Source organism: Nelusetta ayraudi, unplaced genomic scaffold (assembly GCF_046127955.1).
Source record: "Nelusetta ayraudi isolate G7.1 ecotype Tasmania unplaced genomic scaffold, CSIRO-AGI_Nayr_v1 ptg000200l, whole genome shotgun sequence".
NCBI classification, from domain to species: domain Eukaryota; kingdom Metazoa; phylum Chordata; class Actinopteri; order Tetraodontiformes; family Monacanthidae; genus Nelusetta; species Nelusetta ayraudi.
In genome coordinates this window covers 445,444-459,427 of record NW_027466249.1, presented here as the reverse complement: position 1 = coordinate 459,427, position 13,984 = coordinate 445,444, and the positions used below count along the sequence as shown (strand labels likewise).

The following is a 13,984-nucleotide window of genomic DNA, read 5'->3' as shown; positions in this document are numbered from 1 at the left end:
TGGCTCCCTCTCAACCGGTGTCTCCTGTGCTGCCGCAGGACGTTGACATCATCGAGGAGGGTGGCAAACACACGCTGATCCTCTACAACTGCACAGTGGCCATGACCGGCGAAGTTGCATACACCGCAGCCAACGCCAAGTGTTCGGCCAACCTGAAGGTCAAAGGTAGGGACGTTGGCCCAGTTTCGATGCCGTTGATCCGATGCTCCCGAGGAGCAGATCCTGGTCTCCGTCCAGCCTCAACTCTCCCTTTTGTCTTTGACCAAAAAATGCAGAACTTCCACTCAACTTCCTCTCGCCGCTAAGCGACGTCCAGGTGTATGAGAAGGACGAGGCCAGGTTTGAGGTGGAGCTGTCGAGACCTGCCAAGATGTTCCGCTGGCTGAAAGGCTCCGAGGAGCTGCAGAGCAACGAAAAGTACCAGATGACCCAGGAGGGCAACGTGTTCCTTCTCTCCATCCGGTCGGCTGCCTACGAGGATGAGGCCAAGTACATCTTTGAGGCAGAGGACAAGAGGACGTCAAGCAAGTTGGTCATACAAGGTAACGGGGTTCTTGCCTGCACGATACAACAGAGGCTTCGGGAAGTAGGCCAGCGGACCAAAAGATGAACGTGTGTTGGTGTCTGTGGCAGGAATCCGTTTGGAGTTTGTCAAACCAATCAAGGACGTGACGGTGAAAGAGCGGGAAACCGCAGAGTTCAGCGTGGAACTGTCCCACGACAAGATTCCAGTGGTCTGGTACAAGAACGACGTGCGGCTGCACCCCAGCAAGGTGGTGCACATGTCCGACCACCAGAAGGTCCACACGCTGGCCTTCAAGGAGGTTGTTATCGACGACACCTCCATGATCAAGGTGGAGGCCATGGACAAGAGTGTGACCGCCATGCTCACTGTCATCGGTCAGTTCACACACAGTTTGCTTGCATTCTCAGAGGCACTGAACTACAAATGAAAGCAGTTACTGTAGAATCACAGCAGACAGCTGCGCGGGTGAAAACCTGCTTGGATGCTAAGCAGGAACCAGACCAGTGTTGGTTTTGTGTCTGTGCAGAGGGAGACCTTTACTTCACCACTAAGCTGCAGAACTACACAGCGGTGGAGAAGGACGAGGTGAAGCTGGTGTGCGAACTGAGCAAGGCCGTGGCTGACGTCAAGTGGTTCAAGGACAGCAAGGAGATCACGCCCACCAAGAACATTGCCATCAGCACAGATGGAAAGAAGCGAATCCTGATGGTCCGCAAGGCGGAGAAGGCCAACATCGGGGAGTACAGCTGCGACTGTGGCTCCGACAAAACCACAGCCAAACTCAACATTGAAGGTGAGACGAGGCAGCTTACTGCTCTCACAGAGCTCCGCCCACAAAGCCAGAACCTTTTAAAACACGACTTTATCCTCCGCTGTTGGAAATAAGCTTTAAAACAGACGGCTGCTTTTCTTTTTGCGTGTCCTGCGGTTAAAGCTGTGTGTCATCTGCGTAGAGTAGGAGGTTTCTAACACACACACACACACACAGAGTGGTGTTTTCCTTCATCCAACTGCTGCTTCCTCCGCAGAGCGTGACATCAAGGTGGTGCGGCCACTCTACAGCGTGGAGGTGACGGAGACGGAAACGGCCAAGTTCCAGACTGAGATCTCGGAGGAGGACGTCCATGGAAACTGGAAGCTGAAGGGAGAAGCCCTGCACCAGTCGCCCGTGAGTCTTCGTCACCGCCACGGCAGCACAGACGACAGCACAGACGACAGCACACACCTCAGCGTCACTCAACCAGTAAACACGCAGCAACATTCTGCTGACAACGCGTTCAGATTCAGACTTCATGGTCGTCTTGGTGTCTAATGAGAGGAAGAATGAAATCATTTGGGTCACAGAGCTGTGGACAGCTGTTCCAGTGGTTCTGGTTCAGTAGAAGAGAAACTGAAAGTCCTTGTTATTGTATTCTTCACATTACTCCAAGTCCATCCATCCCATCATTGTGCATCACAAATATCTCTCCTGCATTCACTTCTGCACACTGCCCACTGTTTCCGACTTCACATCGTAAATGTAAAAAACACCAAACCAAGTTGTGTGTTTGCAAACTGTGTTCCAGGATGTTGAGATTAAAGAGGAAGGAACTCGACACATGCTGATCCTCTACAACGTGCGTGTGGACATGGCCGGGGGCGTCGACTTCTCGGCCGCCAACGCCAAATCCAGCGCTCAGCTACGAGTCAAGGGTGAGAGCGCCCCCTTCCTGTAGCACAAAGCCAAATTCCCGCTCTTTCTCTTTGTAGTCTTTGCCTGATTTTGGGGGTTGCAATTTGAAACACCGATGCTATGCTAATCCTAGCTAAACTCAGTCTGCGCTGGGCCAATGACCTGCTCCGTTTATCCATCTTTGAGTGGGAAGCCGCTCTCTGATTGGAGGAGAGCCGACTCTGACCGCGCCCTCTCGTCCTCTCTCAGCGCGCTCTGTCGGCCTGACACGCCCCCTGAAGGACGTGACGGTGACGGCCGGAGACAGCGCCACCTTGGAGTGTGAGCTCTCCTACGAGGGCATCAGTGTGGACTGGTTCCTGGGGGGGAAGAAGATGGAGGCCAGCGAGAGGGTGAGTCCGGTCTGGACTGGGGGTCATTGAGATCAGGATCCCGAGCTGGCCAAGACTTCCACCATTAGACCACACTAAGGAAATAAAGTTCCAGTCCTGTTAAAAATCAACAATTTGATGTTATAAGAGCACCAAAATGAAGACTTGATAGTTAAAAACATACATTTAAAAAAAATATATATATATATATATATATTTGCACTGCTAAGTTCAAATTCATAAAAATTCATTAAAAGATGGAAACAGTGGAACTGGCAACATCTGGACCTGTTTCTTGCTGGCTCGTCAGCCACTGGAGATATTGGTCCACCTGTTTTTGAACCAAACGACTGCCTGATGGTTCCACAGTGTTGACAACCTCAACAGAGGCCGAGAGTATGCTAATACTCTGGTTGTGCGTCTGCAGGTGAAAACCCGCGTGGCAGGTCGTGTTCATTCCCTGACCGTTAGAGATGTTACACTGGCAGAGGCTGGCGAGGTCAAACTGACAGCCAAGGACTTCCAGACTCAGGCCCAGCTCTTTGTCAAAGGTCTGTCCAACCGACCACCCGCCTGTTGCACTCGAACAGCAGAGGGGCCTCCAGGACCGTTGGTTCAATCTGTGTTTGTGTGTCCAGAGCCGGCGGTGGAGTTCACCAAGCCTCTGGAGGACCAGACTGTGGAGGAGGAGGCCACCGCCACGCTGGAGTGCCAAGTCTCCAGGGAGAACGCAGAGGTGCGATGGTTCCGAGAGGGACAGGAGATCCGCAAGACCAAGAAGTACGAGATGATTGCGGACGGCCGCAAGAGGGCGCTGCTCATCCACGACTGCACTCCGGACGAGGCGAAGATGTACACGTGCGACGCCAAAGAGTTCAAGACTTCCTGCTTCCTGGAGGTCACGCGTGAGTAGAACCTTCAGCTCAGCTGCCTTTTGCTCTCGCCGCCATAAAGAACCAGTGACACTGACTGCACAAGTTCACTGTGCCCACCTGGTTGCTGTGAGTCACGTGGTCTACTCTGTCTGTAGCTCCCCACGTGGAGTTCGCCAAGCCTCTGCAGGACGTGGAGGTCAAAGAGAAAGAATCTGCCAAGTTTGAATGTGAAGTGTCTCGCGAGTCAGCCAAGGTGAGTCTGTCCTGGAGGGAGGCTCTGGATCGGTCGGTCCTCAGACGCTGACACCTTGTCCCTCCTGCAGGTTCGTTGGTTCAAGGACGGCAGTGAGATCAGGAAAGGGAAGAAGTATGAGATCATCAGCAAGGGAGCCCAGAGAATCCTCGTCGTGCACAAGTCGGTGTTTGACGACGAGGCGGAGTACGAATGTGACGCCAGGACCTCCAAGTCCTCCGGCATGCTGACCGTCATAGGTGAGAAAAACAGTATTTCGTGTGTTGGAAGAATCAAGCGGGGAATCCTTATGCTGACCCTTGTTCCTGCTGCTCTGGCCTCATCTGCCAATGGTCACAGAGGAGGCGGCCAGGTTCACCAAGAACCTGTCCAACGTGGAGGGTATGGAGACAGACAGCGTGAAGATGATCTGCGAGGTCTCCAAGCCCAGCGCTGAGGTCACCTGGTACCGAGGAGACCAGGAGCTGCCCGAGGGCGGCCGCTACGAGCAGATGGTGGACGGACGCAAGAGGATCCTGATCATCCAGGACCTGAGGATGGAGGACGGCGGCGACTACGAGTGCAGGCTGAGTCCTACCGCCAAGACGTCGGCCACACTGAAGCTCCAAGGTGAGAACTCAGCCGCTGCCATTTGGCCACGTTAGCCAGGAACTGAGGTCCTCGTTGGAACGCAATTCTTCATACTTCCACTTAGCTTCGCTTTTCTTAGCTTGGCATAGGTTAGAAAACATCTGCAAACAAGGAATCACGGCTTCCTGGAGTGAAGCCGGTCCTCCTCTGATCTCGCTGCCCCTCCTTTTCTTTACGTTTCTTCTCCTCCTTCCTGCACTCTCGCTCCTCCTTCTGTCCCGTCTCAGAACTCGCAGCGGAGTTCATCAGCCGGCCTCAGAACCAGGAGGCTGTGGAAGGTGAGAAGGCGGAGTTTGTCTGCTCCGTCTCCAAGGAAACCTACGAGGTGAAGTGGTTCAGAGGGAACCAGCAAGTGGAAAGTGGGGACAAGTACATGGTGGTAAGCGAAGGCAAGAGAAGAGCTCTGGTGGTCAAGAACTGTGAGCTGAAGGACGAGGGAGGCTACGTAGCCCACATCGGCAGCGTCAAGGCCTCTGCAGATCTGTCTGTCATTGGTGAGCTGCACAACAGCAGTCGGCTTCTTCAGGCCAGCGCTCAAGAGTTTTAATACGTTTTGGCTTTGTTGCAGAAAAACTGCGGATAATAACGCCGATCAAGGACGCGGAGGTGAAAGAGGGAAGTGAAATTGTGTTCAACTGCGAGACCAACGTGGAGGGAGCGAAGGCCAAGTGGCTGAAGAACGAGGAGACCATCTTCGAAAGTAGCAAGTACATGATTTCTCAGAGGGACAACGTCTTCTCCCTGAGGATCCGGGAGGGCCAGAAGAGCGACGAGGCGTGCTACACCGTCAGCCTGACCAATCACAGAGGAGAGCACGCCAAGTGCAGTGCCAGCGCTAAAGTGGCAGGTAAGCCACGGCATCTCATTGTTTCAGCTCGGTTGCAGTAGGAATGGTTGGAGTTGTAGTACCCAGCCAAACCAGCAGGTGAGAGATCCCAGACGTTCTCTTTCCTTGGCTAGCAGCGCTGCTCCGTCAGGGGACGTCTGAGGCCCGGCAGGGGTTTTATGTGTTGAGAGGAGGAACTGAGCTCGGTTCTGTTTGCTTTGTGACTCCACAGAGGAGAAGCTGAGGTTCCTGGATCCCATCGAGGATGTCGAGACTCAGGAGAGGAAGAGCATCAACTTTGTGTGCAAGGTGAACCGTCCCGACGTGACGGTGCGGTGGATGAAGGCTGGCCAGGAGGTGGCGCTCAGCAAACGCGTGGTCTACAGAGCCGACGGCCTCAAACACACCCTGACCATCAAGGACTGCCTGATGGAGGACGAGGGCGAGTACACCGCCATGGTGGGCGACGACAAGTGTGCCGCCGAGCTGATCATCAGCGAGGCACCCACTGACTTCGCGGCGCAGCTCAAGGACCAGACCATCACCGAGTTCGAGGACGCCGAGTTCACGTGCAAGCTCAGCAAGGAGAAGGCCGTGGTGAGGTGGTACAGGAACGGCCGCGAGATCAGAGAAGGACCCAGGTGAGCAGATACCTGAGCCAGACATCACATGGCTTTCTCAGCAGCAGGTCTCCTAACAGATGCTCCGCTGCTATGTTCCTCTGCTGTGTGTCTGACAGATATCACATGGAGAAGGAAGGCAAGACCTGCAGACTGACCGTCAAGGTGTGCCGGCCCGACGACGAGTGCGAATACGCCTGTGGTGTGGACGAGAGGAGAAGCAGGGCCCGCCTCTTTGTGGAAGGTACGCTCTTCTTCTGGAGACACTCTGACAGCAGTGGCCCCTCCCCTCACATCTCACACGTGACCTTCTTCTCCAGAGACCCCGGTGGAGATCGTCAGACCGCCTCAGGACACGTTCCAGCCCCCGGGCTCGGACATCGTGTTTGAGGTGGAGCTCAACAAGGACAGAGTTGAGGTGAAGTGGATGAGGAACAACATGATCATCGTCCAGGGAGACAAGTACCAGATGATCAGCGAGGGCAAAGTCCACCGGCTGCAGGTGTGCGAGATCAGACCCCGAGACCAGGGAGAGTACAAGATCGTTGCCAAGGACAAGGATGCCAGGGCCAAGCTGGAGCTGGCAGGTGAGTGTGGCTCAGACTCACTCCGGAGTCACTGACTCGCAGTGGGACTGAGATAGAAACGACTCTTCTTTCTGTTCCTCGAAGCCGTTCCCAAGATGAAGACCACCGACCAAAACTTAGTTACGGACGCCGGGAAGCCGTTTGTCATGAGCGTCCCCTATGACGCCTACCCCCGTGCCGACACCGAGTGGTCCTTCGAGGGCGTCGGCCTCCCCGCGCAGAACATCGACAGCTCTGCCGAGAAGACCGAGTACCGCCTCAAGAGCCCCAACAAGGAGGACCGGGGCAGGTACCGGGTGGTGATCAGGAACAAGCACGGCGAGGCCGAGGCCTTCATCAACCTGGACGTGATCGGTGAGCGAGCACCTGCCAGGACATTTTCTTGGAGATCTCAGACAAGCAGTGAATGACATTTTTGTGTTCCTCCAGATGTCCCCGGACCAGTCAAGAACCTCAGAGTGGTGGACACGGCCGACAGAGAGGTCAGTCTGGCCTGGGAGGAACCTGAGAGCGACGGTGGAAGTAAGATTGTTGCCTACGTGGTGGAGAGACGGGACGTGAAGCGCAAGGCCTGGACCCTGGCCACAGACCGCGCCGACACCCCCGAGTACTGCGTCAGCGGCCTGCACAAGGACTCCATGTACCTCTTCAGAGTCTTTGCCCGGAACAGGGTCGGTAGCGGTCCTGCCGTGGCCACCGAGGACGCCGTTCAGGCCAAGAACAAGTTCGGTAAGAATTGAAGACGTCTGAATGTCGCCCTGATGCTCCGTCCAATCAGCACCAGTCTGGTTCTCACCAGTCTGGTTCTCTGCCGCCAGATGTTCCCGATGCACCCCAGAACGTGGCCGTCACCTCGGTCAATCGCTTCGGTGCAACCGTGGCCTGGGAGGCCCCCGAGTCCGACGGCGGCTCGGAGATCACGGCCTACGTGATCGAGCTTCGCGACAGGACCTCTGTGAAGTGGGAGGCGGCTCTGGTGTGCGACGCCAGCGAGCGCTCGGCCGTGCTGAGCGACGTGGTGGAGAACAAGGAGTATATCTTCAGAGTCCGGGCCGAGAACAAGGCCGGCATTGGCAGGCCCAGCGCCGCCACGAAGCCGGTCAAGATCATGGATCCCATCGGTGCGTTGTCGCCAGCGGTCTGACAGGTTGTGTGTTTGCAGGAAGACGTTTGAACTTTTCTGCTGTTGTGTCGTGGCTGCAGAGAGGCCCAGTCCACCTCTCAACCTCAACTTCAGCGACCAGATCAAGACGGCGGTCACCTTGACCTGGGACACGCCCCTGAGCAGCGGCGGCAGCATGATCACCGGCTACATTGTGGAGAAATGTGACGAGGGTGCCAACAAGTGGCTGCGCTGCAACGCACGACTGTGCCCTGAACTCTCCTACCGGGTGGCTGCCTTCACCTTCACCTTCACCTTCACACCGTCCTACTGTCCACCACACCTGAGTGTCTTTGTTGACCAACGCTGTGTTTCTTCTGCAGGTGTCTGGACTGAAGCCCGGACAGAAGTATCTCTACAGAGTTTGTGCTGAGAACGCGGCCGGCGTCTCCGATCCGGCCGAACAAGTTGGACCGCTGCTGGCTGACGACCCTCACGGTACCAGAAGACCGAGAGATTGTAGAAGCTCCCACTTTCTGCCCATCATTCCATCTTCATTTTCCATCCTGGACATTTGGGCATATTTAGCCCTCTGTTTACAGCCTTCTACCAAACCTGATGCTTTACTGGGTCCTTCATGCGGTAGGAAGCAGATAAAAGCGGAGGTGGTCTCAGAGGGCAGACAGCCAGTTTCCAGACTTGTGTGTTTCAGCCCACACTGTGTGAACCGTGGTACAAAAGCAGGGCTGGTAACTGGGACCACTGGTTAGAAACCCTATTGAAGAGGATCTGGCAGATTGTGGGACCTTTAAGAACAACAACTGGGCTGACCTTGCAGTCTTCATTGAGGTTCATGGCTTCCAGGCTATGATTGGATGATGATAATAATGTGTATATTAGAACATCTTGTCTTTTGTTTTGGTCAATTCAAAGTCAGTCTGCATGGCTTTGGATGTGATTCAACTTCTACCTCCCCGTCCTTACAGTCGGTCCAACCTTTGACCTGGGGGCGTTCAGGAAGGGCCTGGAGGTCATCGTCCCACAGCCCCTCACCATCAGGGTTCCCATCACCGGGTATCCAACCCCCGTCGCCAAGTGGACCTTTGGAGAGAAGGAGCTGAGCACTGCAGACGAGCGGGTTTCCATGGTGACTAAACCCACCTACACTGAGCTGACGGTGGCCCCCAGTGTCCGTCCAGACAAAGGCACCTACGGCCTGCAGCTGGAGAACGACGCCTCATCCGTCAGTGGGGAGATTGAAGTCAACGTCATCGGTAACCGAGGAGCTCAAACCTTTCACCAGGCTGTTTTCCCATCAACTTTTGTAATCGTTTGTTGTTTGCTGACACCAATTTGCCAGCATGCCCCAGCGCTCCCAAGGACTTAAAGGTGGCTGAAGTGACCCGCCGCCACGTCCACCTGATGTGGGAGGCTCCAGAACACGACGGAGGAAGCCCTGTCACGCACTACCAGATCGAGAAGAGGGAAGTCTCTCGAAAAACCTGGGCCAAGGTCGGCGTCACCGGACGAACAAAAACCGTTCCACCGTACGAGTAAAAGGTTGAGAGTGTAACAGAATGTTTTGGTCAGGTGGCAACTGGGGTCATGGACCTGGAGCACACAGTGACTGATGTGGTTGAAGGGAAGGAATATCTCTTCAGTGTCACCGCCTGCAACAAATGTGGGCCTGGAGAACCCGCGTACATCGACGAACCCGTCAACGTTTCTTCACCTGCCAGTCAGTGTCCGTCCTCTGTCCATCACAGTCCATCCACTCACAGTTGGGAATGTTTAGACACTCTTCCACCTTTACTCCTCCAGCTGTTCCTGAGCCTCCTGAGAACTTGAAGTGGCGTGACAAGAGTGCCAAGGGCATCTTCTTGTCCTGGGAGCCCCCCAGGTACGATGGCGGCGCCCCCATCAAAGGATACGTGGTGGACAAGTGTCAGCGCGGCACCGACAAATGGGAGCCCTGCGGCGAGCCCATTCCGGAACTCAAGTGAGACGCCTGGCTAGAGTGAAGCTGGCTTTTGTCCTTTGTGATCTGGGATTTTGTTTGACCTTGATCCGACCCCTCCCACGTCCTCAGGTTCCAGGTGACAGGTCTGATCGAGGGCCAGTGGTACGCCTACAGGGTTCGTGCCTTCAACAGACTGGGAGCCAGTCGTCCCTGCCGGGCCACCGACGAGATCCAGGCCGTTGATGCCAGAGGTAGGCCAGCAATCAGCGGCGGGAGCTGCAGGACGCTGTCGGGCTCGTTCCTTCCTTCACCCGTCCCTCTCGTTGAACAGAACCTCCAGAGATCCAGCTGGACGTGAAGCTACTGGCCGGTCTGACGGCCAGAGCCGGCACCAAGATTGAGCTTCCTGCCGACGTGAAGGGGAAACCCGACCCCAGGGTCAAATGGACCAAAGCTGACCATGTCCTGCGGGCAGACGACCGCATTGCTATTGAGACCCAGCCGGGCCACTCCAAGCTAACGGTGGCCGACACCAGCAGAGGAGACACGGCCACCTACATCATTGAGGCGGTCAACATCTGTGGACGTGCAACCGCAACAATTGACGTCAACATTCTGGGTCTGTGGAATCTCCAGAAAAACTGCTGTTTGAATGATGAATAAAAATAAAAGCATCGTTGCTAATAGCCAATAGTTGTCATTCATTCATTGTATGTAATGACTGATTTCCCTGTCTCCAGACAAGCCCGGTCCTCCCGCTGCCTTCGACCTCTCTGACATCACCAATGAGTCGTGCAGCCTGGCCTGGAACCCCCCCAGGGACGACGGAGGCTCGCCCATTACCAATTATATTGTGGAGTGTCGTCAGACCGACAAAGAGGAGTGGGTGAAGCTGTCGGCCACAGTCAAGCACACCACCTTCAAGGCCTGCAAGCTCACAGCCATGAAGGAGTACATCTTCCGGATCAGTGCAGAGAACCAGTACGGCATTGGTCAACCTGCGGAACACGCCCCCTTCGTCGCCAAGTACTCCTTCGGTGCGTACTTGGCGCCTGCCTCGTCGGTCGGATCCTTGTTTGGAACCTGGCAGTGTTGAATGGTATTGCGTGTGTTTCAGATCCTCCTGGTTCTCCGACCAGAGTCACTCCCTCTGACATCACCAAGGACGCGGTCACGCTGACCTGGTTTGAGCCCGACGAGGATGGCGGCAGCCCCATTACAGGTTACTGGGTGGAAAAGTTTGACCCAGAAAGTGACAAATGGATCAGATGCAACAAGCTGCCCATCAAGGACACGACCTTCAGGTAAGACGTCCGCCCGCAGTTTTGCTGGTATTTCCATGTCGGGGGCAGACGCAGGGAGCTGAACTCAGTGCCTTGGCTGCAGGGTGAAGGGGCTCCCCACCAAGAAAAAGTACCGCTTCCGAGTTTTGGCAGAGAACCTGTCAGGACCTGGAAAACCCAGCGCAGAAACTGACCCGGTCCTCATCAAAGATCCCATCGGTACGAGTCGTCGTCATCTCGCTAGTTAGTGCTCTAAACCCGTCCCTTCAGATGTTGTACTCACACTGCACTCTTCTTCAGACCCTCCGTGGGCTCCTGGTAAACCCGTCATCAGAGACGTTGGCAAGACCTCGGCTCTGCTCGCGTGGACCCGACCGGAGCACGACGGCGGGGCCAAGATCGAAGGCTACATCGTCGAATTCCAGAAGGCCGGAAGCGAGGAGTGGATCCGCATTGCGGAGGACGTCCCCCTAACTGAGCACCAGCTGCAGGGCTTGGTGGAGAAGCAGGAGTACTCCTTCCGCATCAAGGCCCTCAACAAGGCTGGCGAGAGTGAAGCCAGCGAGCCCAGCGAGCCCATCGTCTGCAAGGAAAGACTCTGTGAGTCCAGGGAGGCTTTTTTCCAATGTGGTCTTCTCGGGCTCTAGGTCGGCTCCACTGACAGAACATGTGTGTCGGTTAAACTGGGCTCAAGTCCAGTCTAACCGTGTTGGTGAAGGTCCAGTGTGTAATATTGACCCTAGACAACTCATCCCCCTTCTGCTTAGACCCCCAATAGGAACTACCAGGGAGCAGGAGCCTTATTGACCTGTGGATATTCAATAACTCAATTTGACCTTTAGTTTCGATGCCGTCGGTGACAAAATGCTTCTGAATTCTGACTCGGTGTCATCTCGTGCCGTGTCTTCCCACAGATCCGCCGTCTGCTCCTCAGTGGCTGGAGGTCACCAACATCACCAAAGTTAACGCTGACCTGAAGTGGCAGGCGCCCAGCAGCGACGGCGGCTCCCCCATCACCAACTACGTGGTGGAGAAGCGGGACGTGAGGCGGAAGAACTGGCAGTCGGTGGACACCACCGTCAAGGAGCTCAAGTACACCGTCTCTCCTCTCAACGAAGGCTCGCTCTACGTCTTCCGCGTGGCCGCCGAGAACACCGTGGGAACGAGCGACTTCTGCGAGCTGGAGGACGCCGTGCTGGCCAAGGACACATTCAGTGAGTCTTCCACCCAGACCTCACGCTTTTCATGTGAAGATAATCTGGACCCCCAGCCAGGCCCGGTGGGCCTGCGCAGGTCCTGCTGATCCCTCAGCTTTAATGGAACAGTAATAATAATAATGGAATTAAATTGTGTGTGTTTGCCGCAGCGACTCCTGGACCTCCTTACGCCCTGACAGTGGTGGATGTCACCAGAAGACACGTGGAGCTGAAATGGGAACCTCCCAAGAGTAACGGTGGAAGACCGATAACAAAGTAACATCAATAACGAAAGAAATCAAATCCAGTGAAAACATTTGAGTTTCCAGTGAGAAGGAAACTGATGCAAGACGTCTCCAACGACTGCTGATTCTTGCGCTTAACTCTTTTTCAGGTACGTTATCGAGAAAAAGGAGAAACTAGGAACTCGTTGGCTGAAATGCTGCAAGACTCCCGACAAAAACACTCAGTTCACGGTAACGGATGTGGACGAAGGTTCCGAGGTTCAGTTCCAGGTCAGAGCCGAGAACGAGGCCGGCATCGGAGATCCCAGCGAGCCCACCGAGGTCCTCACCATCGAGGACCCAACCAGTAGGCGCCCCCTGCAGACAGCGTCGGCTCTTTGGCAAATTGGTTTGGAGCCTTCAAATTTCAACTCATCTTCTCCTCCCCTGCAGGCGTTCCGTCTCCTCCGCTGGACCTGGCCGTTCCCGACGCCAGCAGGGAGCACATCACCGTCACCTGGAAGCCCCCGGCCAAAGACGGCGGCTGCCCGGTCAGCGGCTACCACGTGGAGGTGGCCGAGGCCCGTCCCGAGCTGAAGTGGCTCCGGGTCAACACCAGGCCGGTCAAAGAGGCCAAGTTCAGGATCGATGATGGAATCAAGGCTGAGAAGAAGTACGTCATCAGGATCCGTGCCATCAACTCTGTGGGTGTGAGTGACCCTTCAGAGATCTCAGACAAGGTTTCCACCAAGGACCCAGACTGTAAGCACCCTCACATCCACACCACTCACAGAACCAGAACAGCCTCCAAGCTCAACACTAACCCTAACCTCTGCCCTCTCTGAAGGTGCCCCCACCATGGAGCTGCAGGTGCAGGACCTGGTGGTGGTGGAAGGCGAGAAGCTCCACCTGAAGGTCCCCTACAGGGCCATCCCCACCCCTAAGATGGTCTGGCAGAGGGATGCGGTGGAGTGCAAGGCGGACGAGCGACTGTCCATGACGGTGGAGATGAACTCGGCTCACCTGGAGCTGCTCAAGTGCAGACGTGCAGACGCCGGCGCCTACGCCATCACCCTGGAGAACAGTCTCGGGACCGCCACCGGGACCGCCAACGTCAAAGTCATCGGTAGGACGACCGCTGTTTCAGAGAGTCAAAGATTGTACCGATCTTATGCTGATGCTTAGGTATCAAGCACCGATGAGGCTGTTGGAAGTATTGTATGTATGATATTATTATCAGTAGTAGCAGTAGGTCACTGAGGTCACTGTCTTCCTTCAGGCCTGCCTGGACAGTGCAAAGACATCAGCTCCAGTGACGCCACCAAGTCCACCTGCAAGGTCAGCTGGGAAGCCCCCGAGGACGACGGCGGTTCGCCCATCGTCAGCTACACACTGGAGCGGCGCGAGGCCTCCAAGAAGACCTTCATGCCCGTCACGTCCGGGGAGAACATCTTGACCTACAACGTTAAAGATCTCTACACCAACTGCGAGTACTACTTCAGGGTGAAGGCCGTCAACCAGGTCGGAGCCGGAGAGTATCTGGAGCTCCGCACGCCGGTCATTACAGAGGAAGTCAAGCGTGAGTCAATCAGTCAATCAATCAATCAGTCAATCAATCAATCAGTCAACTAACCTTAGAAGTTCAGAGCAGCAGGGGGTGACGGTGGTCAGGAAAAACTTCCGATTAGGAAGAAACTTGGAGCAGATCCAAACACAAGAGGGCGTTGATCTGCTTTGACTGGTGGGGTGAAATGGAAATACAGAAAAACAGGAAGGTGGATGGATGGAAGGATGGAGAGATGGAGGGATGGAAGGATGGAGAGATGGAGGGATGGAAGGATGGATGGATGGATAGATAG

General features: G+C 55.3%; 1 protein-coding gene across 1 annotated transcript in view; it reads left to right on the top strand.

Annotated features, from left to right (window-relative positions):
* ttn.1 (titin, tandem duplicate 1) overlaps window positions 1-13,984 on the top strand; it is a 97,838-nt gene that overhangs the window by 14,227 nt on the left and 69,627 nt on the right. Inside the window, exons 19-56 of the mRNA XM_076015844.1 lie at window positions 39-165; window positions 276-542; window positions 634-900; window positions 1,053-1,319; window positions 1,555-1,694; window positions 2,092-2,218; window positions 2,448-2,590; window positions 2,997-3,120; window positions 3,208-3,474; window positions 3,600-3,697; window positions 3,768-3,936; window positions 4,037-4,306; window positions 4,555-4,821; window positions 4,896-5,174; window positions 5,386-5,794; window positions 5,893-6,017; window positions 6,094-6,360; window positions 6,445-6,714; window positions 6,790-7,089; window positions 7,179-7,481; window positions 7,564-7,751; window positions 7,846-7,960; window positions 8,449-8,736; window positions 8,823-8,974; window positions 9,053-9,200; window positions 9,284-9,461; window positions 9,552-9,673; window positions 9,754-10,041; window positions 10,163-10,459; window positions 10,540-10,726; window positions 10,809-10,924; window positions 11,006-11,305; window positions 11,620-11,919; window positions 12,072-12,177; window positions 12,296-12,492; window positions 12,579-12,887; window positions 12,973-13,251; window positions 13,405-13,704. Coding sequence (XP_075871959.1) covers window positions 39-165; window positions 276-542; window positions 634-900; window positions 1,053-1,319; window positions 1,555-1,694; window positions 2,092-2,218; window positions 2,448-2,590; window positions 2,997-3,120; window positions 3,208-3,474; window positions 3,600-3,697; window positions 3,768-3,936; window positions 4,037-4,306; window positions 4,555-4,821; window positions 4,896-5,174; window positions 5,386-5,794; window positions 5,893-6,017; window positions 6,094-6,360; window positions 6,445-6,714; window positions 6,790-7,089; window positions 7,179-7,481; window positions 7,564-7,751; window positions 7,846-7,960; window positions 8,449-8,736; window positions 8,823-8,974; window positions 9,053-9,200; window positions 9,284-9,461; window positions 9,552-9,673; window positions 9,754-10,041; window positions 10,163-10,459; window positions 10,540-10,726; window positions 10,809-10,924; window positions 11,006-11,305; window positions 11,620-11,919; window positions 12,072-12,177; window positions 12,296-12,492; window positions 12,579-12,887; window positions 12,973-13,251; window positions 13,405-13,704 — 8,356 coding nt within the window. The remainder of the gene's footprint in view (window positions 1-38; window positions 166-275; window positions 543-633; window positions 901-1,052; window positions 1,320-1,554; window positions 1,695-2,091; window positions 2,219-2,447; window positions 2,591-2,996; window positions 3,121-3,207; window positions 3,475-3,599; window positions 3,698-3,767; window positions 3,937-4,036; window positions 4,307-4,554; window positions 4,822-4,895; window positions 5,175-5,385; window positions 5,795-5,892; window positions 6,018-6,093; window positions 6,361-6,444; window positions 6,715-6,789; window positions 7,090-7,178; window positions 7,482-7,563; window positions 7,752-7,845; window positions 7,961-8,448; window positions 8,737-8,822; window positions 8,975-9,052; window positions 9,201-9,283; window positions 9,462-9,551; window positions 9,674-9,753; window positions 10,042-10,162; window positions 10,460-10,539; window positions 10,727-10,808; window positions 10,925-11,005; window positions 11,306-11,619; window positions 11,920-12,071; window positions 12,178-12,295; window positions 12,493-12,578; window positions 12,888-12,972; window positions 13,252-13,404; window positions 13,705-13,984) is intronic.